At 38.8% G+C, this 26,747-nt stretch overlaps 1 protein-coding gene across 10 annotated transcripts in view; it reads right to left on the reverse strand.

Moving 5' to 3' along the window:
- The window catches only part of sbf1.L (SET binding factor 1 L homeolog), an 81,821-nt gene that overhangs the window by 39,725 nt on the left and 15,349 nt on the right, over positions 1-26,747 (reverse strand). For 6 of the 10 annotated variants that reach the window (XM_041586623.1, XM_041586620.1, XM_018252821.2 and 3 more), the window contains exons 2-9: positions 8,658-8,743; positions 7,693-7,830; positions 6,226-6,348; positions 5,479-5,589; positions 5,307-5,330; positions 3,666-3,771; positions 3,301-3,433; positions 3,062-3,170 (exon numbers count right to left, since the gene is read on the reverse strand). In XM_041586623.1, the coding sequence (XP_041442557.1) occupies positions 3,062-3,170; positions 3,301-3,433; positions 3,666-3,771; positions 5,307-5,330; positions 5,479-5,589; positions 6,226-6,348; positions 7,693-7,830; positions 8,658-8,743 (830 nt within the window). The remainder of the gene's footprint in view (positions 1-3,061; positions 3,171-3,300; positions 3,434-3,665; positions 3,772-5,306; positions 5,331-5,478; positions 5,590-6,225; positions 6,349-7,692; positions 7,831-8,657; positions 8,744-26,747) is intronic. The other 4 variants (XM_041586626.1, XM_041586621.1, XM_041586625.1 and 1 more) reach the window with 1 other exon arrangement.

Raw genomic sequence — 26,747 nt, forward strand, 5'->3', positions numbered from 1 at the left:
TTTTGATGCCCCTGAGGATATCTGGACATGAAGAACCGGCGGGGCGGGAGAGAAGCGAATTCTAGGTGGTAGCCCTGACTCACGACCTTGTGTACCCAGGCGTCTTGAGTCAGATTCTTCCAGGAGTCGGCAAACCTGCAAAGTCTCCCCCCCTACGGCTGAGTCGCTGAAGGGAAGAAGGGGTGAGTAATGCAGACGTGGACTTGCGGGACTGCCAGGATGGCCTGGACCTTCCACTGAAGCGTCCTCTGCAGGTGGTGGAGTGTCGTGTGAGACTTTTTTGAAGACAAGTCCGCTGTTTCATCCAGAGAGATCTGCGAACCGATACCGACAAGTCAAGTCGGCTGAAGTTCTGCTAATCACCTGTAGCGCATCGAGGGAGGCTTCACATAGGTAGTAAGCCTCCTTGATTTGCGAGGCCAAATGAGCGAGTTCTTCATGGGGGACCCTTGTGGCAATCGCTCGGCATAAGGCGTCCGACCAAGTTTGGACGGCTCTACTTACCCAAGCCGAGTCTAGAACAGGCCGAAGGGAGGTACCTGAAGCAGAGAAGAGGGAACTTAGAATGCCCTCAAGCTTCTTGTCCATGGAGTACTTGAAGGAGGCTGCATCAGGAACTGGTAAAGCAGTGCCCTTAGATAGTCGAGAGACAGGCGCGTCCACTGAAGGTGGGGAGGTCCACTTTTCCGTTAGTTCCTGTGGAAAAGGATATAGTTTGAGAAAAACTGCGGTTAGCCTGGAAACATCCCTCTGGCTTGAACCATTCCTGTTGTATAATTTGCTCGAGTTGAGCATGAGAGAGGAAAGGAATGTGAGGACCTGCTGTGGCGCTTAAACAAGGAGGTACTGCAACTAGGTTCAGGCTCCTTTAAGTGAAGGGGCTCCAATACTGAAATGAGGGAATCAATGGCCTCGGAGGAGAGTTTGGGGGGATTCCCCTTACTCTGGGTCGGAACTGTGAGATAGTTCACCATCAGACAGAGCCGGATCCTCCTCGGAGTCAGGCGGCAGGGATGAAGTAGTGATGGACTCCGGCACACACTCATCCTCGGAAGGAGAGGGGGCTCTACATTTTGGAGGCTTAGGCCGAGGCTTATCTAGCCACGGGACTCCACCAATTTAGGAATGCCGGCGGCAAGCTTAGATGCCCATTCTGGGGGAGGCTGGGGGTCCAGGGGGGTGGAGTCCCGGGGCTGGCCTGATGGGTCCCCATGGGAGGCTTGGCTTACCTGAGGACGGAGTTCTGATGTTTCCGAAACTGCATCAGGTGGCTTGCACGTGGAACACAGAGGGTCCTTGTGACCAGATGCGGCATTTGGCACAAGCTAAATACTTAACCGATGAAGTAGTTGCTGGCCTGGAAAAAAGGTTATCACCTGTACCTTCAGACATGGTGTACACAAGCTGTTCCTGTAAGAGAGGAATTAAGTTAACAATATATATAATGTAGGATATATATATAACTGAAAATGCCTCCCCAGGGTACTGCTGGGAGTAAAGCCTTGGAGGGGAGTAAAGGCTGATAAGGCAGTAATTACAAAGCCTGCCCTGTGGCATTAGCTAAAAACCCCACTGTGTCAGAAGTACTGCCCTGTTGTGTTCTTAGAAAAAACAGGGGGGGGGGGCTGCGCTGCAGGGAAGCTGGGAAAGAGTTCTGCCCAGCGTGGTGAGTCTGCTAGTAATGGAACCTCCTCCGGAATCAATGGGAAGTAGCTGCCTGGGCGCACAATGGAGAGTGCGAAGAATGGCCCCTCCCCTAGCAGTGACATATGGTGCAGACGCAGACCTTAGAAAAATGGTGCATAAGGCACTGGCGTGCAATTTTTGGGTGCACGTACAGTAAGTGCAAAATCTGCCCCAGCTGTTGCCTCCCCAGGTAGAGTGAAAGACAGCCTTGGTGAAGTCTCTTGTAAAATAGTGGTGCGCAACTGGTGCTAAGCCCACAATAACTCTCTTGTGCTGCTGACAGTGAGGACAGTAGGAAACATAAGTGCCATTCCCATCCTGGACAATTTGTAGAGATGATTTGGCAGCTGTGCTCTCAATCTCAGTAAGACACACCCGCTCCAGGTGTAGGAAATTAACCAATTAGTTAGAGTACTGAGAGAAAGCAAGTGAAAAGGCAGAACTTGTTGCTAGGTGCTCTTTATTGCACACAACATGTTTCGGGCCAGAAGCCCTTTATCAAGTGCCTGTGTGTTTGCTGGAGGCTTATTAACATACTGCCTGGGTCTGAACTAGTGACCTGCAGGTTGCAACAAAGTCTCCTATACTGCTGTGCAAGGCAGATGGATTGTGCAGGGGGGAGGGGGGCTCAGAGAGTGAATAGGCTGCTATTAAGGATATATGCTTACCTTAAATGAGCCACGGCAGGAGTTCCCAGACTGTAGTGTAGGGATCCTTGGGGCATATAAGGAGGATTGAGCAACAGGATGAAACTGGCTATACCTCAGCCCTGTGTCCCGGCCAGCGCATCCTCTCTCTGTATGTCAGAGGGAGGGAATCAATGCTGGATGGTCAGTGCACAGCACAAGAGACCCCGGTGACATCCTCAAGTAATGGATCAGACTACTCAGTGTAGCTGTCCAGCTCCGTATAATGTGAAGGAATTGTAATGAAATAAAAATAAAAGAGCAAAATAAATAGTAAAATACTCCTGAATGCAGGAGACGGTCCTAACCTCCTGAGGACACAACGAAACTGGGTGTCTCTGCCTACAGAGGAGGGGTATAGCAGGAGGAGGAGGGGTCAAGTTTCTATTTTTTTATTGTGTCCTGCCTCCTAGTGGTTCCAGCTATACCCCACTGTCCCTGTGTCCCCCAAGCAGACCTAGAGAAATATTAATAAACAGGAAAGGGTGTGGCACATTTAATGTTCAGAAAGTTCCTTGAGAGAGAATTTGGGATTAGCAATATTCAGTGCATTATATAATACAGTATATCAATGCACAAAGAAGATCTTCTTGCATGTTCATCCAGACGGTCTAAAATTACCTACAACTAACGCTAGGAGGCAGCAGTTCAGTTTATACAACACAAAATATAATCAACATTTTCCTTACCAGCTCCTGAGTCTCTGCCCTGAATAAGGCATTAACACCAATGATAAAGGGTGTGGGAGTACTGAGAACCTCCAGTAGCTGTGCAGGGAGGATGGGCACATATGTGAAACTGCAAGAGAAAAAGAACATTTATCTTAGCCGAACACTACCAAAGTCAACAAATTAATGAACAAAGTGTATCTATTATGTTAAAAACGCAGATTTAATTGCATGAAATTGCTCTATACTGACTGACTCACCTATATCTGAGTGGAAACATTATGGCTAGAAGGGCTCTGCAAGCTTCGGTGAGACGTTGGTAACTCTTGGATAGGAAGAGTATTTTGTGCTCAGTAAGAGCCGCGCAAAACAGGCAAAGCACGTTAGTAATACCTGGAGATGCAATCAAGAATAAGAGAGAGTTAAAATTACAATACTGACTTTAAAATAATACTGAGATGTTGAATTCAAAGGGAATTATGCTAAATCTATTCAGCTTTTATAATAAATTACATAGTTTAAAATAAAAAAAAACTGAATAAGCAGAGTAGACTGCAGATGAGATGGATAAGAGCAAGATGCTAAGAAGTAATGCAAAGGAGAAAGAGAATTTTTAATTCCTTACCAAGCTGTCGAAAAAGCAGGGCCACACTGCAATTGCTGATTGGAAGGGAGTCACATATTGGTGTCTGTATAACTTGACGGTCTCCTGCTCCAAGAGAGATGGTCCTCTACAGGAACCCAGTATCAAAGGCACCCAAGGGATACAGACAGAGGTGTAAGTCCAAGTGAAAGGGAAAAGATTGTAGTAGAAAATATCAGATATATAAAAAAGTATTAATTCAGGACCGGAAAATGAAGGGTTGCGATACAGGGTTTACATTAAGGGAAAAAAAACAACAGGATAAAAGCAAAGTAAACATAAGGTAAATGGGCCAGAAAAGAGCAAAATGTCAAAGTGCAGTGCAGGTGCTGGTACCAAGATAAAGGAACTAAAAGAATGCAGCGTGAGGAAGTACATTCTGTGCTTTATTGGAAATATGTGCCCAATTATACTGTGACCATGTCCCTTGTCCAACCGACATACATACATTTGTTGATAAAATATCTTAAAGGGGTTGTTCACCATTCAAACACTTTCACATGGTGAATTGTTTTCAGAAATAAGGACTTTTTTCAATTACTTTCCATTATTATTTTTCTGGTTTTTAAAAATCTAAGTTTAAAGTTTAATGTTCCTGTTTCTGGTATTTGAGTCTGACAGCTCAGTAATTCAGGTGCAGATTCTAAACTGTTACAATTTTGCAACATTTAGTTGATACATTTTTTAGCATCTCTGGAGATTAGCAACTATTGTATCATTTCCAACAGCAGCCTGTAATAAAACTTCAGGATTCTGCACAGCAGGGCCAAAGATAAGAAAAGTATCAACTAAATGTATCAATTTAGAAAAATTTACAGGGTCGGCGATATTTGTATCTTGCAAGTAGAAACATTCGCATCCCAGGTGGCCATTAATACCAACATGAATTTTGTCTCACTGTCTGTATCAGCTGAAAACATATGGTTAAGGGCAGAGATACACGCTGCTATTTCGGGAGATTAGTCACCCAGTGACAAATCGTTTCTTCTTCAGACGATTAATCTCCCCGAACTGCCGTCCCACCGGCTAGAATGTAAATCGCTGGCAGGATGGCACTTGGATTGCTTTGGCTTTCCGAAGACGCCCAAAGTTTCTGGCAACGGCGGAAAACAAAGCGTTCCGAGTGTCATCCCGCTGGCAATTTACATTCTAGCTGGCTGGAAGCAGTTCGGGGAGATTAGTTGCCCAAAGAAGTGATTCGTCACTGGGCGACTAATCTCCCGAAGTAGCAGCGTGTGTCTCTGCCCTAAGAGGTAAAATGGCAATCTTCACCATATCTATTTAATACCTACTTAATTTCAGAGGCAGGTTATGGTTTATAGGCACACATCCCAGGTAAAAACACTACTGGCAGTTTCTACATTCCTTGTTGACGAAGAGAGCAACAAGGAAACCCCTCCCATTTAAAAAGACGGTTTGGAGCATCCTCTACTGCCGAGTATTTCCTGGTTGCGCTGTTCCTGCCTCTAGTGCACAGCTGTAAACAGACCATTTGTGTTTTTCTGTCAAGGGAGTTATTACCATTGTTTTGAAAGATAGGCACTCTCTCTATAAAAAAGGGTGGTAGTAGGAGGATACATGCATGCAGTGTGGGGGTTTGGTGTTTAAAAATTGGATGCATACCACAGTATCTTGGTCCAGGTCAGACTGAGAGAAAAAGACATCAACATAGAGTCAGACTGAACAAAACAAGGTGAACAGTATAACAAATGACAGCACGTGTATGAACTTATGAACAACAGTTACAGAGAAGCAGCCTGCAGAAGCACCATATCATTCAGGACTCTGTACTGACCTGGGATCCTCCAGTGACAGGAATAGTGCAAGTTAGTAGGTTTCCAACCACATTCTCCAGTGACACACTCAAACCATCTGTGTGAATAGTATAAATCAAGCCCAGGGAATCCTAGAAGAAAAGCATGGCTATATAAATATTCATGAAACTAAGATAACAGTTTGCATGAAATATATACATGTTTTAAAACACATCAGTTGATGTATCTTTAGATAAGTCAAATCAACTGGACTTTTTTTCTTGAAGACGATCTTTCTGGAATTAATACCCTTGAATGTTGCTCCAATCAGCATAATCCGTTTATCACAATCAGCAAGGATCTCATGAAGTTAGGTGTTGATTGTATTAGCATGATTTGAGCTTTGAGGTGTTATTTTGAATAGAGTTTGAATAGAGAGGAGGGGGATGAGACATCTATTGTTGAATTTCTACAGATATAACATGGATGAATGAGAATCTTCAGTTGGTGCACATATACATGTGCATGAATCTGTTCAAACAGCTGTATCACAGTTTTATACAAACAGAAATAACGGTTGTAACACATCTGTGAAATTCCTTGTAGAGGACTTTATATAGGCAGATATTTCACCTTTCAGTTAAACAAGTCTCATTCAAAGATTTCCTACTATGGAAAAACTATAGATTTAGCTAAAAACAGAGGGGAATAATGCTACTCGGTTGCATAGCCTATATTCTCACTATTGGGTATAAGTACAGCACCAGCAACTGAGCCCCAATACTTACCCTGAACACTTCAGGATGATCCAGACGTGACACAAGCACAAGCGTTTTTGGAGCATAGAGCTGAGCTGATGAAGGTATGGGGGCATCTTCTTCCAACTCCCCATCTCTTTGATCATGAAGAGACTGCAGAATATCAAAGTATAGCAGGTGATGGACATGTACTGCTGAGTAATGACTAATACACTAATTCAGGGTCACTATACAGAACTTGAAGGGCTAACTTTGGCTTAAAAACACTCATGTTTGCATTTCCTGGCTGAAATCCACCCAGTGTATGCAGTAATTTCTGTCACTTGATAAAAGGGGCAGATCGGAAAATACCATGTGCTCTATAGGCCTTAAAATGACAAGAAAATCATTTCCATATACAGGTACCAATATCAGCTGTAAGCATTCTCTCCCACCAAGATCATGGTCCTCAAAAACAAAGGGTTTGAGTACCATTTGTCTTTCCCCACTCAAATCAGATGGCAGCATTTCCTTTCACTCCAAACTTCATGTACAGGTATGGGATCTGTTATCTGGAAACCTGTTATCCAGAATGCAATGAATTATGGGAAGGCCATTTCCCATAGATTCCATTATATCCAAATAATCCAAATTTTAAAGAATTATTTCCATTATCTCTGTAATAATAAAACAGTACCTTGTACTTGATCCAAACTAAGAGATAATTAGTCCTTATTGGTGGCAAAACCAGCCTATTGGGTTTATTTAATATTTACATAATTTTCTAGTAAATTTAAGGTGTGGGGATCTAAATTACAGAAAGACCGTTTATCCGGAAAACCCCATGTCCTGACCATTCTGGATAACAGGTCCCAAACTTGTACGAACTCTTCTATACCACTGCACTCCCTATATTTTTATAAAATAATTTAACTCTAAACTCCTTGCCAACAACACTTCTCGGGGCTCATGAGAAAGTTCTGTGGTTTGGCTAACAACTCTCTTTCTAAAAGTAAGCACAATAAAACTGCACAGGGCAGGTAGACAGTAATAGCCAGTATTGGAAATGCTGCTAATCAAGAACAAAACAGCGAGAAGGAAGTCCAAGTACAAAATTCTACACTCTTCATTACCTGCTCAACGGATTAATAATATGGTACAAATGCAGTCTCAATTTAATTCTATTGATTTGTATTAAGTGATCACCTCTACGACTTTATGATTGGTAAAACAATGTGTACCCTTGTGGCACAAAATAAATAAATAAATACAATAGCATACTTCTCTGACCTGTCCTTTTATCTTAATACTAATACTAAACCTAGTGCAAACACTGAGCCTTTTATTAAAATACCCACAACGTTTTATATAAAAAGACAAATATGTTTTAAAGTACTGCTTAGCACCCTCAAAGAAAGAGGAATCGGAGTGTGGAAGAAACTAATTCCATGCAAGGGGGGATAAAATACAGAAAGGGAACCAAAAAGAACACTTTCCGAAAAACAAAAACAAGGTTACCTGTACATTGTCCAATTCTTCCCAGAAGGTGAAGCAGCTACAGTAGTGACGCTCTGAGTTGATGTCAGTTAGAACAGCAATAAAAAATGTAGGTGGTTTCTTCTCTGTACTTAATTGCCATCCACTGGGCTGACAGAACTTCAGAAGAAAAGTTTAACAATTAGATAAAGTTCAAATAAGAAAGAAAGTGGATGCATGGAACAGAGGGGGCATTTAATATGTGCAGCACCCCAGAAGTACTCCATTAAGAAAGGAAACATTGCCCTGCAGATCTAGGGGAGGGGGACATTTGGCCATGGAATTTGCACTGCTGATCTAGCAAGGGGGTATGCCACCCATTAATTTCATGGTTCTGGCTACCTTTTTTGTTTACAAAACCAGTGTTAACCTGGAAAGATTTCACTGTAAAACTACAAAGTCTACACAGACAGTGCCAGATAGATATATTGTGCACCACTTGCTTTATGCAGTTTTAACAGAAATGAGAAAACATGAACCCCTATCACAGCACACACAAAAATACAGAATGACAAGAAACATCTGGACTACTACAGTATGTTCAAAATATTATGCCTTATATGTGCCCCCTGACTATTGCTCAAATTTTGTTTGTGATAACCCATAGCAATCAATCAGCGATCAGCTTTTAGTGCAGGTACAACAATAAAAGCATCTGACTGGTTGCCGTGGGTTACTGACCAAGTGCAATATTGCCCAAGATTTATAAATGACCTTCAATTTTAGTGAAATGAACATTTAAATTTTATTTTGGTAATAAAGAAATACAATCGAAGCACAGTTAGATGTAATATTATCACGGCAACATAAGATACTTATGGTACTTAGGTAAGAGGCAAAGGTATAACCATGTTATGGATAGTTACTTACACAACTCTACTTAAACCCCAACCCAAATATAAAATAAGAACAGACAATCATTTTACATAAGATTCTTTAATACTCACCAGTTCGATACCTTGTGGGTAAGGATTGTCTTCCCAATCTTTCTCTGGAAATCTCTGCAAGATTCGTCCTTGTCCAATCCCACTTACTAGAAAGAAGACAGATATTTAAAAAAAATCAAATGATCTTCTGAATATGTGATTAACAAGTTCAGCTTGGAATTATTCTTTTAAAAACTTGTTTTACACTCATCATCAAAATAAAAATAAAACAATTAAAAATCTTCATATATGTTTAACATAACACACCGTTATGTTGCACTCTAACCATAAAGTCAGCTAATAAATGGTAACACAGTATGTATGAAAGCTTTATGTAGTTCATTTTCGTGATTTGATAACGCAAAGAAATGCAAATTAAGTTACCCAGAAATAAAACAATTTTTTGGGAAACCTGGGAACAAGAGTGCAATTGATCCAGCTGTTACATTACTACTACGGTTTTAAAAAGTACAGGTGTGGGATCCATTATCCAGATTATGATTTTTTTTTTTTTAAATAATAAAACTGTACTTTGTACTTGATCCTAAAAATAATAATGAATCCTTATTGGAGGCAGACCAATCCTATTGGGTTTCATTAATGCTTAAATTATTTTTTAGAAGACTTAAGATATGGAGATCCAAATCACAGAAAACCCTTTTATCCGGAACATCCCAGGACCAAAGCATTCTGGATAACAGGTCCCATACCTGTACTAAATACAGGGTTCTACTACACATAGCTTTGACACAGAACAGAACTGGGCTGCTGCTAATAAATCAGTTAAAAAAGAAACTACATTTCCAGGAAACAAGCAGGCTAAAAAAAACCCCCTAAAATTATCAAAGAACTATTTTTATGGTCACACTAGGCTCAGCTCTAGTCAAACACAGAAACTCTCAGAAGTTGATGGCTGTGGCTTTTATTGTCTCCAATTACTACTTTTTGTGGACAGTTATGGAGGTATGGCATATTTTTGGGGATTCCAACTATCCACATTGGGAAGTGACTGGAGACAGTTATACACATATTGCTGCTGTGCTTTTGAAGGTAGAAAAGGTTACTGGTGTAACATGAGCTATATTGCTCAAAAGTTTTATTTTCTTGCAAATAGAATATTTAAATTGCATCCATGCCCACAAACAGCTATATACAATTAACTTGCAAAACTGCATAGAAGTTGGAGAAAACTTCACTAAAAAAAAAAAAAAAAAAAAATCAATTTTGTGTTTTCCTGTGAGTGAAGTATTTATGATGTTCCATACTTATAATATACTTCTATAATTGATTGTGGCGAGCTACACTTGGCCCTGCGGTGTATCATTGATATGGCTTGACTACATTGAAAGAAAAAAGTTAACAAGAAATAAAAAAACAATATACTGTTTATTATCTGGTACATCTCTGCACAATGAAAGATGAACACAACCCAAGCATGTCACAGGCATCTGCAGTTTGTAAGAGGGTGTTGTTTCATCCTCACACAAAGCAAACAATTATAAACGAGTGAGTGGTGCCATATATTGCTTGCAGCAAATGAATCATTCTTTACAGACTTGAGAAATACAGTCCGCAATGGGTATGCAAGGCAATGATATACACAACTGATTAGGTGGCTATCCTCAGCATTGATAATCTTGCACAAGTCTGCCTTTTGCCCAGCCCTGAAAGACTGATGCGTACTTTTCCTCATTGGAGTAGAGCCATGAAAAGATAAGCCTTAATGCATGACATAACTGTAGCTGTATTCTAAAATATAAAAATGCAAATGCCTGTATGAACTGTATGCAAATTTCACTTGAATTGCTCACATAATTAGAAATGACAAGTCAGTAGGAAGTAACTGACCTAAAGTGCAGGTCAATGGATTCATGCTTAGGATAACAGTAGATGGAGCAAAAATCACAATGATAGTTGTACGGACCCTGCAATGGCAATTGTGGGTCAAGTGATTATCACTGAAAAATGCAACCATGAGCACAGATACTCGTATATAGATTATATGGTTTTTAAGTTGTGTTGGCTATTACAACCTGGAAGACATGTTGAAAGTATAGATTGTTATTTAGTTCTCCAATTCCATTATAAAGGTGTTTAAAAATGTCGGTTATCATCATATATTTAAGCTTTCCAGATCTCACTCTCATTGACCCTCCTGCTGGGCTTCTTTATTATCCAATTTATTACATGTTGAGGGCCAATTTAATTTTATACAGACTGCTGGAGTGCCAGATTAAATTAAAATGATGTAATTTAGTGAAGTATATGGAGCCTCTGAGCAGGATGGGAACTACAAAAATTCTTGAAAGGGCCACATCCGTCCCATGGGTCTCCAGTTGGACTGCCCTGATCTAGGAGATCACACAGACAATTGCATCAAACCGCCTCAAGCCCCATATTTTGGGAACTGTCTTAAGAACAAGCATCATAAAGAAATACAATTAGACTTTTATGCCATTTCCTCCAAAGATTACCAGTACTTCTTGGTCAAAATAGCCCAGTTTAAGAAGGTCAACACAAGGGTGTAACAGATTACTAAAGTCATCAGTGGCATTAGTGAGGCCAACACCCCCAGTAAGATGAGGTCATTAGAAGAATCAGAATAGCTGCAGGGCAGAGACAGAAAGAAGAAATGACGGGAATAAATCTGATCATAGAGAAACTGCAATAATACACTGTTCCAGCTTCAGCTCCAGTTATACATCTGGCACTCATGCCTAGAAACCCTGATCTTTTCACATTGTATACTAATCAGAGCAGTTATACTAACATGAATAGCACAGAGCTTGGAAAAAAAAGGTCCTTAAACAGTTACTGAAGCCACATCAGTTCTATTAATCCAAGTCACCAAACTGTATACACACACTTTGTAATCACTGTTTCATTCAATGGTCTTATTATAGGTATGGGACCTGTTATCCAGAATGCTCGGGGCTTGGGTTTTTTCAGATAACGGATATTTCCGTAATTTGGATCTTCATACCTAAAAGTTTACTTGAAAATCATGCAAACATTAAATAAACCCAATAGGCTGGGTTTGCTTCCAATAAGGTTTGATTATATCTTAGTTTGGATCAAGTACAAGTTACTATTTTCTTATTACAGAGATAAAGAAAATATTCTTTTTAAATTTGGATTATATGGATAAAATGAAGTATATGTGAAACAACCTTTCCGTAATTCGGAGCTTTCTGGATAATGGGTTTCCGGATAATGGATCCCATAACTGTGCTTGTAGTTTTGCAATTCAATGCTTAGTATTAAGCTGGTTAAGAGAAGCAAAATGCCATCTCTAAATTGAAGCCCTAAGAATTGACTGGCTGGGGAAAGAGTTGTGTTTCTGCTCACCTCAAAGGCTATGGCACACAGGGAGATTTTAATCCATTTTCAACTGTGAGAATTAGTAGCTCTGGTAATTTTAGGGGTAAGGGCACACACTAAGATTCGGAAAGATTTAGTCACACGGCGACAAATCGCCTCTTCTTCGAGCGACTAATCTTCCACTCGGAGTGCTTTGTTTTCCGAAGTCACACGAAGTTGCCTCACGAGGAAACTTTGGGCTACATTCAGAAAACTAAACGCTCCGCGTTACATCCCGCCGGCAATTTAGATTCTAGCTGGTGGAAAGAGTTTTCTCAGAGAGATTAGTTGCCAGAAGAAGAGGCGATTTGACGCCGGGCAACAAAATCTCCCCGAATCTTAGCGTGTGCCCTTACCCTTAAGGGGTTTCTCCCCACTGACAGACCTACTTATCCCCCATGGAACAAAACACAAAGAAAGCAAAACAAAAATGTAAATGTACCATAGGGACAGTGGGATCAAGGGTGATTTTGAGCAATTAACGTGAAACTATCTTGATTAAGCCATTTTAAAAGAGCGTATAGCAATGGTAATATATAGGGGCACATTTACTTAGGGTCGAATATCGAGGGTTAATTATACCTCGATATTCGACTGTCGAAGTTAAATCCTTCGACTTCGAATATCAGTCGAGGTATTTAGCGAAATTCTAAGTAAATGTGCCCCATAGTCTTTATAATATCAATATTTAGAATCCTTTAAATACTTAAAAACAAAAAGATGAGCTTGCCTCAATATAGGACATGGACATGTTGGGCCAAATTATTGCCTGTGTTGGGCCTACAACTTGTTCACATAGAGGTGGCAAAGCAATTTGCACAAGCCTGAACAGCTATATATTAGGAGAAATGCTCCCAGACACAGACTGACGGCTCCCAGTTTGATCACGGATGGATTAATCTGCTCATTTTGTGCTTAAAGCAGGGCTACAGCAATTTATGAGCTTCCCTCTAACACAATCTTAAACTGGGCATACATAGAATGATCTATCCTATTTGGCAAGCCAGGTCCTGGGCCACATTGGGTTAATCCAACGTTTGGACCTGAACGACAGATCATAATAGAGGCCTACAGAGGACTGTTTGGACAGGGCCACATCAACGCACTGATGCAGTAGATTACTGGCCAAATTTTAGCTATATATTAATTGGACAGGTTATTGGAAGGGCTCGATACAATAGAAGCCAATAAGGGGACTCCAGATCTAGAGCAAAGTCTTTTAATTTTTCTGGAATCTTGTTGTAAGCTTAAAGGACAAGGAAAGTTAGGTAGGTTAGACGTAGGCTAGAAATGTTGTACATTATGCTTTGGGCTTCTGTACCAGCCCCAGGCAACCAAATCCCTTTAGCAGGGAAAATCTGTATCTCCAAATAAGCCCCAGTAGCTCCTCATCTTCTTTTCTGCTGATTCATTGCACATGCTCCATGATGCTGTCAGTTACTGAGCTTAGGGACCGACTAAAAATATATAGTACACATAGAATATAAATGTCACAGTATAAGGCTGATTAGAAATTAATATTGATAATTAGCACACGGCAGCACAGAAACCAGTGCACAACTAGCATCAGAATTTAATAATCAGCCCTGTAGCATCAGCTTATATTACAGGCCAACTTCATTTTCTGCTTGATAATTTGCGATGACCCCTAAGCTTAGCTCCTCAAAAGCTGCTCAGAGCCCGAGCATGTGAGTGGGAGTGTCGTAGATATTTTTCAAGATGGTGACCCCCTGTGACAAGTTTGAATTCCTGGATCATTGCTACTATTGAGAAGCTCAAACTTTAGGCTGGTGCAATAAGTTCAGTATATAAAACATTACATTTTTAGCCCTATTCAATTTTAGGGTTTAGTTCTCCTTTAAGGGGGCCACACTAAAGTTGGAGTACAAGGATGCTAGAAATGCCTAATTTAAGCAGAGAGCTGTAATAATTCAATATTTAAAAGTAAAAAGAACAGGCCCAAGGACGGAGCTTGTTCCTAGTATAATATAATATATAATATAGACTCATGTTTTAAATCAATAAACCCAAATGTCAATACTGTGTGCTTTATATCAAGATTGAACAAATCCACCGTTTTTTTTATTCTGTATACTTTAATAAACGTCACCTGGGCAAAAAAAAAAAAAAAAAAAAAGAACAGTACCACAAATACAAACAATAAAACACAAATAAGAGAAAAACAGTCACCGATAGTTTCAAGTGGAAAAGATGGATTTGGAAATCCCAAATGCTGCACTACTATATAACTGTTATCAGGTTGAAATATAAGGTGTCTATGAGATCCATGTGCAGCCAGCTTGTGTTAGAATTGGCAGCTAATTATCTTTTCAATGGGTGGGCGGCCCAATAACTGTGGGTCCAGTAAGTTCAGGTTAATGCCCAGGCATCTACACAGGGTTTAGGTTGGTTGTGGTTCAGTACACCTAACAGTAGCTTTTAGCAGTGCTCTGAACTTGGAAACCGTCCCTCTGAAGTCATCACAGACGGTGGGGCAGTTTCTGAATATCAGGGAATGTTAGGCCTAGGTTGACAACATATAAGTTGGGAAATTCCCAACTTGTGCATCACTAATACTCTTTCTTTTCTATATGGGTTATTAAAGCTTGTGCTGAACATACCTTTTCAGCACAAGTCCCATTTATTGTGCACATGTTAAACATAGCTACAGCCCCTTTCACATTGGGGAAAGACCTTGCTTATCTGGAACAGCTGAACAGGCAAACTAGTGTTTTCACAACTTTATTTGTGTGAGCATCTTTAGCTAAACTCTACATGTGTTACTAATGCAGTCTTTTGTAAACACACATAAGACGATCAGGCAATGCAAAGGAAAAAGGAGCCAAGGCATTTCTTGAGAAAGTCTACAACAAGAGATTTCAGTAGAACCAAGTACTAAAGTATTAAAAAGTACTTTTAATTAGGCACACAAGGAAACACAAAAAAACTTGGTGCATATGTGAGTTTATGCCTTTTTATTACTAGTTATACCATTGAACATTTAAAGGGTACATATTGTCAAAAAATTGCATACAAAATAACCCTTTTTGCAATTTACTTTAAAGGGGTTGTTCACCTTCCAAACACTTTTTTCAGTTCAGTTGTTTTCAGATTGTTCACCAGAAATAAAGACTTTTGCCAATTACTTTCCATTATCTTTTTTCCCCCCGTTTTACCAAAATCTATGTTTAAAGTTGAATGTTCGTGTCTCTGGTGTTTCAGTCTGGCAACTCAGGAGTTCAGGTGCGGACTCTAAACTGTTATAATTTTGCAACATTGAGTTGATACATTTCTCAGCAGCATCTCTGGAGTATTAGCAACTATTGTATCAATTCTAACAACTACCTGTAATGAAATCCAGGGATTCTGAAATGTATCAACTAAATGTATCCATTTAGAACAGTTTACAGGGTCAGCGACCAAGAGCTGCTTCAGAAGGTGAAAAATAACACGTTACACTTCAATATTAGAAAAACGGTTGTTGTATCTGAAAACAACTAGTTGTTAGAAGGTGAACAACAACCTTTGATTACAATTCTTAATGTTTTATGCAAATTTTTAACAGCATGCTCAATCTCTGATGTTATGGGTGGCTGGACATGAAAAGAATGAGTATTGCTCTAAGTTTTGGATAACATCAGAGTGCTGCGCTAACTTTATTCTTTCACATGCATGATGCTTTCCTGCGATTCAAAACGAAGTTGTAAGTCTTACAATATCTCTGAATGGGTGGCCACATCTTAGTTCCCTTCATTGGCAATACGGTACACCACATTCAGAACTCCATGGACTTTGTCAAGAAAGTGCATGAGGTGAAACTGAAGACTAATGAGACTATGGTGTCCTATGATGTTAGATCTTTAATACTTGCATACCCACTTTCGAGGCAAATTGAACAGTGAGGAAACAGCTGAAACAAGACACCACCCTCAGCAGCAGAACAAGTTTGTTCCTTACTGAACCTATGCCTTAGTACCACTTCATAGGGTTCGCCTATGTCTCCAATCGTAGTGAACCTTTACATGGAAGAAGTGGAAAAGAAAGCCCTGAATACCTTCAAGGGAACAGCACCAAATCATTGGTTCAAATATGCGGATACCACCTGGGTCAAAATGAAAGCACATGAGGTTCCAGCTTTGGTGGACGAAGCCATCAAGTTCACTTATACTTTTTTTAAACATTTAAAAAATTCTTATGCAAGAGCACCTTACTCAAATAATATGTATTCAGCATCTTAGCTCAGTGTTAGCACTACTTGCTTGCAGCATTGGAACACCGTTCTGGCCTGGGCAAAATATGGAAGTTTATGAGTTTGTATTACCTTATATGCGCACACATTATCTCTGTAACAGTTTTCCTGCATAATGGTACAGGCAGTTTAATTGGATCCTGAAGAAAATGAACCTAGTCTGTGTTGTAATAAATAGGGCAGAGACTCACATGAACAAAAATGTGTGGTAAAAAGCCTTTATGTCGAAATATGACAAGATGATAAGTGTGTTTTAAGTGGACACCAATACAATGTTGTCTTTGGATAAGGTATTCATCTACAGCTGTGGGACTGGCTCAGTCTGAATGCAATTTAATGTGAGATTTGGGGGAGAATATTTATTTGTCCTTAAAGCTTATTTGAGAAGGAAAGCATGGTTGGTGATGTCCCTATAAAACAAAAGGAATATATCCAGTGATGTTAGATCTGCTGACAAGCTCAGATGGAATACAATACCTCTAGTCTGATTAAAAATACAAGTCTGTGAAAAATATTTTCATAGTGTATATGGGAAATGGTTGTGAAGATAGGTACTACACTGGCAGTACTGCATACATTATGTCTAAATTTGATTATTTTTTTAGTGCTTATTATGCAGGATTCCTAAATATGCAGCAAAATATTTTTTCAATATTTAGTCTTCGCTTCTAAATTTGAAAGACACCTTTCATGGGAAGCTTCTACAGTGCTTGCAGCCTACAGGGAACACATTACAGAGAAATACAACACAGAGCTCTTCCTGTGGTGCTGCTCCATCACCATGTGAGAGATAATGCACTCCATAAAAGGTCAACATTTTTGTTAATTTTTGCCACTTCCTGTTTCCCCTATGTCTACCTGTGGCATACGTATGTAAAAATATGCAGTAACCTTTGGACCAAGATACAGCAGCTCTGTGACCCAAAAACTGGTTTAGAATTTATGTAATTACAATTTATTTTAATTACTGGGTTGTAGAAAGAGATTTCACTGGGGGCCCATTTTTGGGACCTCGCCCATGGACATGCAGTGTCTTCATTGCATACATACTAAATACATAAAGGGTATTACATTTCCCAGAACTAATGTTTTGGTTTACTACTTCATGCAGTGCCAGAGACATAGTAAACAGAAAATATATGCAATAGATTAACAATCTAATTTCCTTTACACCCAAGTGCAGATGTTGCAACCTTTGTAAACAATCTTCAGATTCTGCAGAAACTATGACTCAGATAAAGAACATAGGTTAATCCACTCAGGTAAAAGAGAAGCTGGCCATTTCATATATTGCATGAGTTTCCAATATGACTGTACACTGAACACCACTTCTCTTAAAAAAATTGTTTTACATTACAGCTGAGCCTGTAATAGCCCCATGTGAGTGTGAAAACTCTTATTCTGAGCTTGTACTTAAGTTTACTCTCAATTAAATGTATATAACTGGTCAGAATGAAAGTAAAACAAAACTATAAAGGCTTACATGTAAGTTTGCATATATTTAACATGTTTGTCTGTAAATAGGATCCCATTAAAGGGGTGGCTCCCCTTTAAGTTAACTTTTAGTATGTTATAGAATAGCTAATTTTAAGCACCTTTTCAACTGGCCTTCATTATTAAATGTTTTATAGTTTTTAAATAATTTGCCTTCTTCGGTCTCTTTCCAGCTCTCAAATGGGAGTCACAGACCCCTTCTAAAAATCAAATGCACTATAATGCCACAAATATAGTGTTAGTGCTACTTTTTTTTTTTTTTCAACTTTCTGTTTATTGAAGTTAACACATTAGTTCAACAGAATGCACTTTTCGGTATCTGTTTACACATTTAGCAATATAATTGTACTGATATTCAATCTTCGCATATCATGGTTTTCACATCTACAAACCCAAGTATGTGTTAACAATTATATAACAATTCCTTATAAATGTGGAAAAAGGGGAAAGGGGAAGAAGGTGAGGGGAAGGGGTTGAGTGAGAGCTCCTGATGGTTGAGGTATTAAATTTGTCTTAGCAATAGTCCTTCTCTATATAACCAGATATTCCATACGTCCTCAAATTTACTGAGCCTATTGTTCAACATAGCAGTAAGCTTCTCCATTTCGATCGACCACCACAACTTGTTTCGGATTTCCTGCATAGTTGGAGGTGGGCCCTTCCATCTTTTAGCTATTAAGCCTCTCGTGATTAGGCACATTTGAACACAAAGTTTATGTTCATTGTACGTTATCAGTTCAGGCTTACGCAGTAGGAGAGCTAACCAAGGGTCAGGTGGCAGTGATGTCGCCAAAGTGTCATTTATCGTTTTAAAGACGTCCTCCCATAACTTGTATATTGTAGGACATGTCCACCACATGTGCATTTCATCCGCCACTTCCCCACAGCCCCTTGGGCATAGTTAGTGCTACTTTTTATTACTCATCTTTTTATTCAGGTCCTCTGCTATTCATATTCCAGTCTCTTATTCTAGTCAATGCATGGTTGCTATGGTAATCTGGACCCTAGCAACCATACATGAAATTGCAAATTTGAGAATTTCTGAATAAAAAGCTAAATAACTCCAGACAAAAAATAAAAAATGAAAACCAACTTCAAAATGTCTCAGATATTACTCTCCTACATTACACTAAAAGTGAACTCAAAAGTGAACAGACCCGTTAAAACAACAAATAAGAAAAAAAGCTGGCATTTTGTTTCAAACCGACATCAGCATTTAACAGTTTTAATGTCAAGGACACCCAAACCGAGGGGTAGCACTCATTTTTTTTGTGGGGGGGGGGAAGGGGTAAAGTTAGCAGCATATCTACTACTCTATGACCCAGAGTCTTCATTCATTCATGCTAGGCATAGATCAATGAGCCTACAGGAAATGTAAATGTGGCAGCAATATCCAGGGCCACCATCAGGGTACTACAGGGGGATCTCCAGTAAGGGGCCATGTGGCAAAAGGGGCCCCAAAACTACATTTTGAGGGTGGCAAAAAATAGTTTGCAGCCAAAATGTATATATTATGTTCAATGCCTGTCCAAGTCATTAAAGTCATTCTGGACAATGTGGGTACACAGCCTCTATAAAATGATAGAAGGATATTATAAATTGTATGCTGCAAGCACTACTGGCAGAAGTTTGCCATATTACTTACATTAAGATCTTTACAGACAACAAAAGCCCTAATGCTATCAAATATTCATAAATATAAAAAAAAAACATCTTTTTCTAAGAAATCAATGTAAATGTTTAAACCCATTAACACGATAAAATGAAAACCTTTAGATTATTTAAAAGATTATATCTTACTCAACCTGTAAATAAAATGTTTTTTGGTACCATTATTTTGGGTTGTCATCCAACATGGATAGAGAGAGCCATAAATGACACACACCACTTAGCTGCACTTAAAGGGCCTCACTATAAAAGCATAATGGTTTCCCCCACCGAAGGTGCAAGCTAAAAGAACACTGGCCGACGTAATCAATGCTATTTTAGCCAAAAAAAGCACTTGGCGAGTTCTATGCTGCCGATGAGAAAAGAGCACCTGGTTGGGCGGCCATGCTGGGCCTCCTGCACATAAGGTGTAGTGTCCCAGGCTGCTAGGTTCCGTTTGTTTCTCTGTATACTAAATCTTACAATAAAGTTTTTGATTTTGTGTCACTTACTTCCACTCAACACACCATTGTACAATTCCATTGTTCATGCTGGAGAAGAAGACCTTTAGGGGTGATATGATAATTATATATAAATATATAAGGGATCATATAATAATCTCTCTAATGCTTTATGTACCAGTAGGTCTTTCCAGCTGACACAAAGTTACCCATTCCGTTTAGAAGAAAAGAAGTTCCGCCTAAATATTTGGAAGGGTTTTTTACAGTGAGAGCTGTGAAGATGTGGAATTTTTTCCCTGAATCAGTTGTACAGGCTGATATATAAGATGAGTTTAAAGACATACTGACACCATAAAATAACTTTTTTTTTATATTCATCTTTGAATGATATTTATAATAATGCCATAAAACTATTTGCCTGATGTTTTTACATTACCTTTCTTACCCCATGCTCCTCTATGAGGGGACTGCCATATTTGTAAGCAGTAGTTAGCATTAGAAACTCTAACCGACAACTACAGTCAGGTTTAGGAACTTTAAGAAACAAAAGCAGCCCTATACTTGAAAAATTATCAATGTGTCCTATATGTAATTTTTAGGGGCACATTTACTATGGGTCGAACATCGAGGGTTAATTAACCTTCGATATTCGACCGTCTAAGTAAAATCCTTCGACTTCGAATATCGAAGTCAAAGGATTTTCCGCATTTCATTCATTTTAATCCATCGTTCCAACGATTTTCCTTCGATCCCAAATTGACAGGAAAGCCTATGGGGACCTTCCCTATAGGCTAACATTGATGTTCGGCAGGTTTTAGTTGGCGAAGTAGGGGGTCGAAGTTTTTTTAAAGAGACAGTACTTCGACTATCGAATGGTCGAATAGTCAAACGATTTTTATTTCGAATCCTTCGATTTGAAGTCGAAGGTCGAAGTAGCCTATTCGATGGTCGAAGTAGAGAAAAAAAACTTTCGAAAGTATTTTTTATTCTATTCATTCACTCAAGCTAAGTAAATGTGCCCCTTAATGTAGATTAATAGTTTGAAAGAAAATTTATAGTGTCAGCATCACTTTAAGAAGGGGTTGGATGGCTTTTTAGCAAGTGAGGGAATACAGGGTTATGGAAGATAGCTCATAGTACAAGTTAATCCAGGGACTAGTCCGATTGCCATTTTGGAGTCAGGAAGGAATTTTTCCCCCTCTGAGGCAAATCGGAGAGGCTTCAGATGGGTTTTTTTTTTACCTTCCTCTGACTCAACTAGCAGTTAGGCAGGTTATAAAAGTTAAAAGGTTGAACTTGATGGACATGTGTCTTTTTTTCAACCTAACATACTATGTTACTATGTAACATCATTTCCCCCAAAAGCCAGCTGCCAATGTGCATACTTTTTCTTTCTTGATCCAATATGCTGCAAGCAAAGAACTGACTTGCGAGCCAATGACGAGCTGACTGGTCGTGTGACAAGTGATCATTGGAGAAAAAACGGAGAAGGTTTGGCCTAGATTAGGGCAGAATACAGGTCGGGCCAGAGGCAGGTGCTTAGGACACAGTATGAAAGTGGACTAAACAGCCTACTAGTATCTTTAATTGACAGCCACAAAGAGATTTCAGGCAATCTACTTGCAATAGCAAACCTGCTTTCCTGCTCCTTTAACTTAAATGTCATTAATAGGCAGTTAAATTACATTAATAGGCAGTTTAAACATCACATGTTTAAGAAGCCCAAAATATCAGGCCACTTAAAAAGGCAGTGTTCAATGTTCATCATCATTTATTTATACATCTTACATAATGATGATGTGGGTTACAGTTCTTGAAGCAAACACACAATTGCACCACGGAAGCGCAACAGTAATTAAATTTAATTGCATGCAAAAATATTTTATTATATGCCATTAAGAATATGCAAATGCATGTCTGTGATTTTTTCTCATTGATTATTTTATGAAATGCAAACATCAATTAATCCTCAATTACATTTTCAACATAATTTTCCTCAGAATATACACATACAAAGCAGAACGTGAATGCGGCTAGTGATGTATTTGTTTATTGAGGTTCAAACAACAAAAACAAAAAATTTCAGTAGAAGTGGGTGTGAAGGATGCTGGCATGATTGCTTCCTGCACAGAATTTCAGCTGTACGTATGAAAATGAGTGAGTTGTATGTGTGGGCGAGATTACTGGCATCGCCAATAACTGTACTAAATGTCATGCCAAAGCAGTGAATGTGTATAAGATGGAAGCTGTGCTTTTTCTGCATGCTGTGATATAAGGATCACTGAATGTGTGTATATGTATACAGTTATTAGGGCAGCTACCTGAAACTGGATTGTTAATTACATTCAATTACAATTGTACTTGAAAACTATAAAAAAAAAACCTGAGCTAAAGAACAAATTAAAAAAATAGATTTAATGGGAATATGTACCATACTAGAAACAGCTGAACATGATGCAAAAACTGAGCAATTCAGTCATCACTCATAGAACTATATAGACTATCATCTCACAATTATATGGACTGTCATGTCACAACTATATGCACTACAGTTAATAAGGTTGTGCTGCATTTTTTCTTATAGATTCTTTTGCCCAATTATATACCTCCTCCAACACAGAGTACTTCATTAGTAGTCATGGCCAGCTGGGTCTAACAAGAGCTTGTTATTAGAATTTGAAAGCCCAAAATATTACACATGCTTTGTTGGTGCTCTGGTGTGCTTTAAACGGGGACTAATTATTTTCACAATGCCTGAATCAGAGACAAAAGTAGTCCCAACCATGTGCATTTTATAAACTACTAAATAAACATGTATCAATAACATGTATCACTTACTTTACATTTTTATAAAAAATAAATAGGCAGCCTTGTATTGACGTTTTCTATTCAATATATACATGTATGGGATCCCTTGTCCAGAAACCCATTATGCAAAAAGTTCTGAATTACAGCAAGGCCACCTGTCATTAAGTCTGTTTTAAGCAAATTATTCAAATTTTTATACAGGCTTTCCTTTTTTTCTGTAATAATGCAGTCCCTTATCTGGAAAACCCCAAACATTCTGGATAATAGATCCTATACCTGGAGGAGTAACTAATGGGGGCATCATATGAGCAAAAGCTTTTAACTGCTAAAGACCTGGCCAGTAAATTCAGTAAATAAAATAAAGCATTTCTAGCCACGCTCATTTTTAAGATTTAGGTTTTTTTTTATTACTAGTCTTGATCACTGTGAAGACTCAGCCTTGATAATGACCACAACTGAAGTTAAAAGGCATGCTTATAACTAGTTCACTTCTTGCTTATCCATGTACCAGATCCAGATCTTACACACCTTTTTTTCAGTCATAGGTGTCCTTCAGGATTTACCTTTACAACTGTGACATAGGTGTAAAAATTGCTGAAAAATTGCCACAGGAATCTTCACGAACTGTTTTAGCTAAGAGATTATGGAGCCTTTTACATATGGTTTGGAGAAGGTTAGCACTTTGCTGAACAGGAAGCTGAGCCTGGCCTCCAAATGCATGACTACACTGAGGCACACTAGGTTACCAAGGTAAAAAGACTGCTAATACACAATAACACATTATGAAAACGATTTTTCACATAGGAGCAAATCCTTTTTTAAGTTAAACTTATAGATTAGACTTTCATATACCATAAGGTTCTGAGAAACAGATCTACATTTTTCCACTACCTAAGAAAAACACGTGAACTCACATTAGCACTCTCACAGATTCTACTATAGTTCTACACAGCAGCTCAAATATCAAGTTTCCTGAAAGCAAAACATCAGAACGACAAAAATATACATACTGAAATAATGGAAGTACTGCTAGAAGTCTTCCCAAGTTTTAATGTCAACTCTGTGCTGTAAGGAAACAGTTAGGTCTGTAAATATTTGGATATTGTAAAGTTCTAGTTATTTTAGAATTTAAACAAAAAACATTGGCAAAGTTATATAAATGAACATGGCCCAAAAGTGCAAGATTGTCAGCTTTAATTTAAACGACATATCATAAATGTTGCCCATCTGACAGAATCCAGAATATTACTGAAGTCTCTTACCCAGCATTTATATTCTGCACAATATCCTCTGCAGCTCAAAAAAGTACCAGCCACTTTCACAGATTAGAAGGACAATTTATCACACATGGACCCACTACAGCAGACAAGATCTGCAGTTGGTGCATACACACAGGGAACACAAAGGATGATATGCTTGGGGCTCATTTAAAGTAAGGAGATTTCAGTGAAATTAAAGATATTAGCAAGAGGCAGGGTGGACTACTATAAGGCAAAGTGCAGGTTTCAGGCTCTCCTTGTCCTTTAAGGCTATTAATGTTAAAGAATGGGTTGATCTCACCTCACATAATAGTGCTTACTCAGTAACCCCACCATATGCCCTTTGCAGTTTGCACAGTTGTCAGAAAACACAAAAAGTTATTAAAATGTGAGTTATCTCTGATAAGACATGTCGTCATCTATAAAAGCCTGAGACTTGTAGGATCTCACTTGAAGTTGTCCTGTAAAACACTTCAACAACATATTTGTTTTGTGTTAATGAGACAAACTTCCACAAATGCTTAGTATATGTTTCATAAATAAATCAACAATTATGCCGAGAACCTCGACACAGAGTCCTGTTCTATAATATGATTCTGGTAAGTAAAATGACCAACAGAAGAAAGACCCCTTAACAGCAGCTTGTCCAGTCAAGTAGGCTTATTACTGTCAAAACCTACCATCAAGAGAAGACTTCATATTCCTTTCTGTGGTGTTTCAATCTGACAGCTCAGTAATCCAGCAGCAGATTCTGAACTGTTACAATTTGCTACATTTCTCAGCTGTATCTCTTTAATACCGCCAACTATTATATAAATTCTGCCTTTAAAGGAGAACTAAACCCTAAAAACTAATGTGGCTGAAATGCTCCATATAAATTCCATATTTTATATACTGAATTTATTGCACCAGCCTGAAGTTTCAGCTTTCTTATTAGCAACAATGATCCAGGACTTCAAACTTGTCACAGGGGGTCACCATCTTGAAAAGGGTCTGTGACACGCATATGCTTAGTGGGCTCCGAGCAGCTGTTAAGAAGTTAAGCTTATCAGTCATCGTAAATTATCAGAAAATTATATTGGCCCATAATATATTGTGAATAAAATACCCCCTCTTGGAAATTATAGGGATATTATAAGTTATCGAGGAGTTTCATGACCATATAAAAACACGAGGCCGAAGGCCGAGTGCTTTTATACAGGTCATGGAACTCCGAAGTAACTTCTAATATCCTTATAATTTACACGAGGGGGTACTTTATTTATTATAATACACAAGTTTCAGTGAGTCATATGACAGAAATGACATCAGAACTCACCGTTTATAACTGATGACATCAGAACTCACCGTTTATAACTGATGACATCAGAACTCACCGTTTATAAGGATATAATTTAAAAGATATTCATGGCTTTTGTGTATTATAAGCTGATATTACAGGGCTGATTATTAAATTCTGATGCTTATTGCACTGGTTTCTGAGCTGCCATTTAGCAATTATCTGTATTAAAGGAGAACTAACCCCCCACCCAGCTAAAAGTCCACATTTGCCTTCTCCACTGGCCCCCCTCCCTGCTTCATCCCTGCATATTTTTCAACAACAAAAAGTGTCCTATCCAGTCACACTGACCTAAATTTGCAGAGTAGTGCAGCGGAGCTCAGGGGCGCCATGTCCAGTCGCTGAATGGGCCACTTATTCTTGTTGAACACTATGTGGGGAGGAAGCAGGGAAGGGGGTCAGTGGAGAAGGTGAAAGGGGCTTTTAGCTGTGGGGGTTAGTTCTCCTTTAATCATTTATCAGACTTATACTGTGACATTTATATTCTAAATGTACAGTATATTTTGAGTCGTCCGTAAGCTCAGTAAGTGACAGAGCATGTGCAGTAAATCAGCAGAAAAGAAAACGGGGAGCTACTGGAGCATCTGTGGAGACACAGATCTTTACTGCTAAAAGGGCTGTGGTTGCCTTGGGCTGGTACAGAAGCCAAAACATAATGTACAACATTTCTAGCCTACTTCTTTAGTTAAACTTTAGTTCTCCTTTAAAGTGATATTGACACTAAAAAAACTGATAGGTCTGCTTCTGTAAGTGATTGTTACTTGAAGTTCCTACACCCGAGTTTTCTGTCAGAGTTTCTAATGCTAATTGTCTACTGCTGCACAAATATGGCAGCACCCTCATAGAGAAACATGGGGATCAGAAAGGTAATGTAACAGCATCATGTGAATACTTTTATAGCAAAATTATAAATAGCGTGCAAAGATTAATTTCTGGTGTCAGTATCTCATAAAAGGACCAGTAATATCAAAAAATGAAAGTGTTTTAAAGTAATAAAAATATAATGCAGTGTTGCCCTGCACTAGTAAAACTGCTGTGTTTGCTTCAGAAACACTACTATTGTTTATATAAATGAGCTGCTGTGTAGCAATGGGGGCAGCCATTCAAAGGAGAAAAGGCTCAGGTTACACAGCAGATAAGCTCTGTAGAACATAATGGTGTTATCTGTTATCCACTATTTAACCTGTGCCATATAGCCTTTTTTCAGTGTCCACACAAGCAGCTTGTTTATATGAACTATAGTAGTGTTTCTGAAGCAAACAGATCATTTGTACCAGTGCAGGGCAACACTACATTATATTTTCTTTACTTTAAAACACTTTTTTGGTGTTACTGTTCCTTTAATGAAACTCAGGGATTCTGCTCAGCAGGGACAAAGATAACAAATTTATCAACTAAATGTATCAACGTAGAAGATTTTACAGAGTCAGTGACTCCCCCTTCAAGGCACTAAAATTAGCTGAAATTCATGTTTTTTGTCGCCCCAGTGTATAT

Source organism: Xenopus laevis, chromosome 3L (assembly GCF_017654675.1).
Source record: "Xenopus laevis strain J_2021 chromosome 3L, Xenopus_laevis_v10.1, whole genome shotgun sequence".
Lineage (NCBI taxonomy): Eukaryota > Metazoa > Chordata > Amphibia > Anura > Pipidae > Xenopus > Xenopus laevis.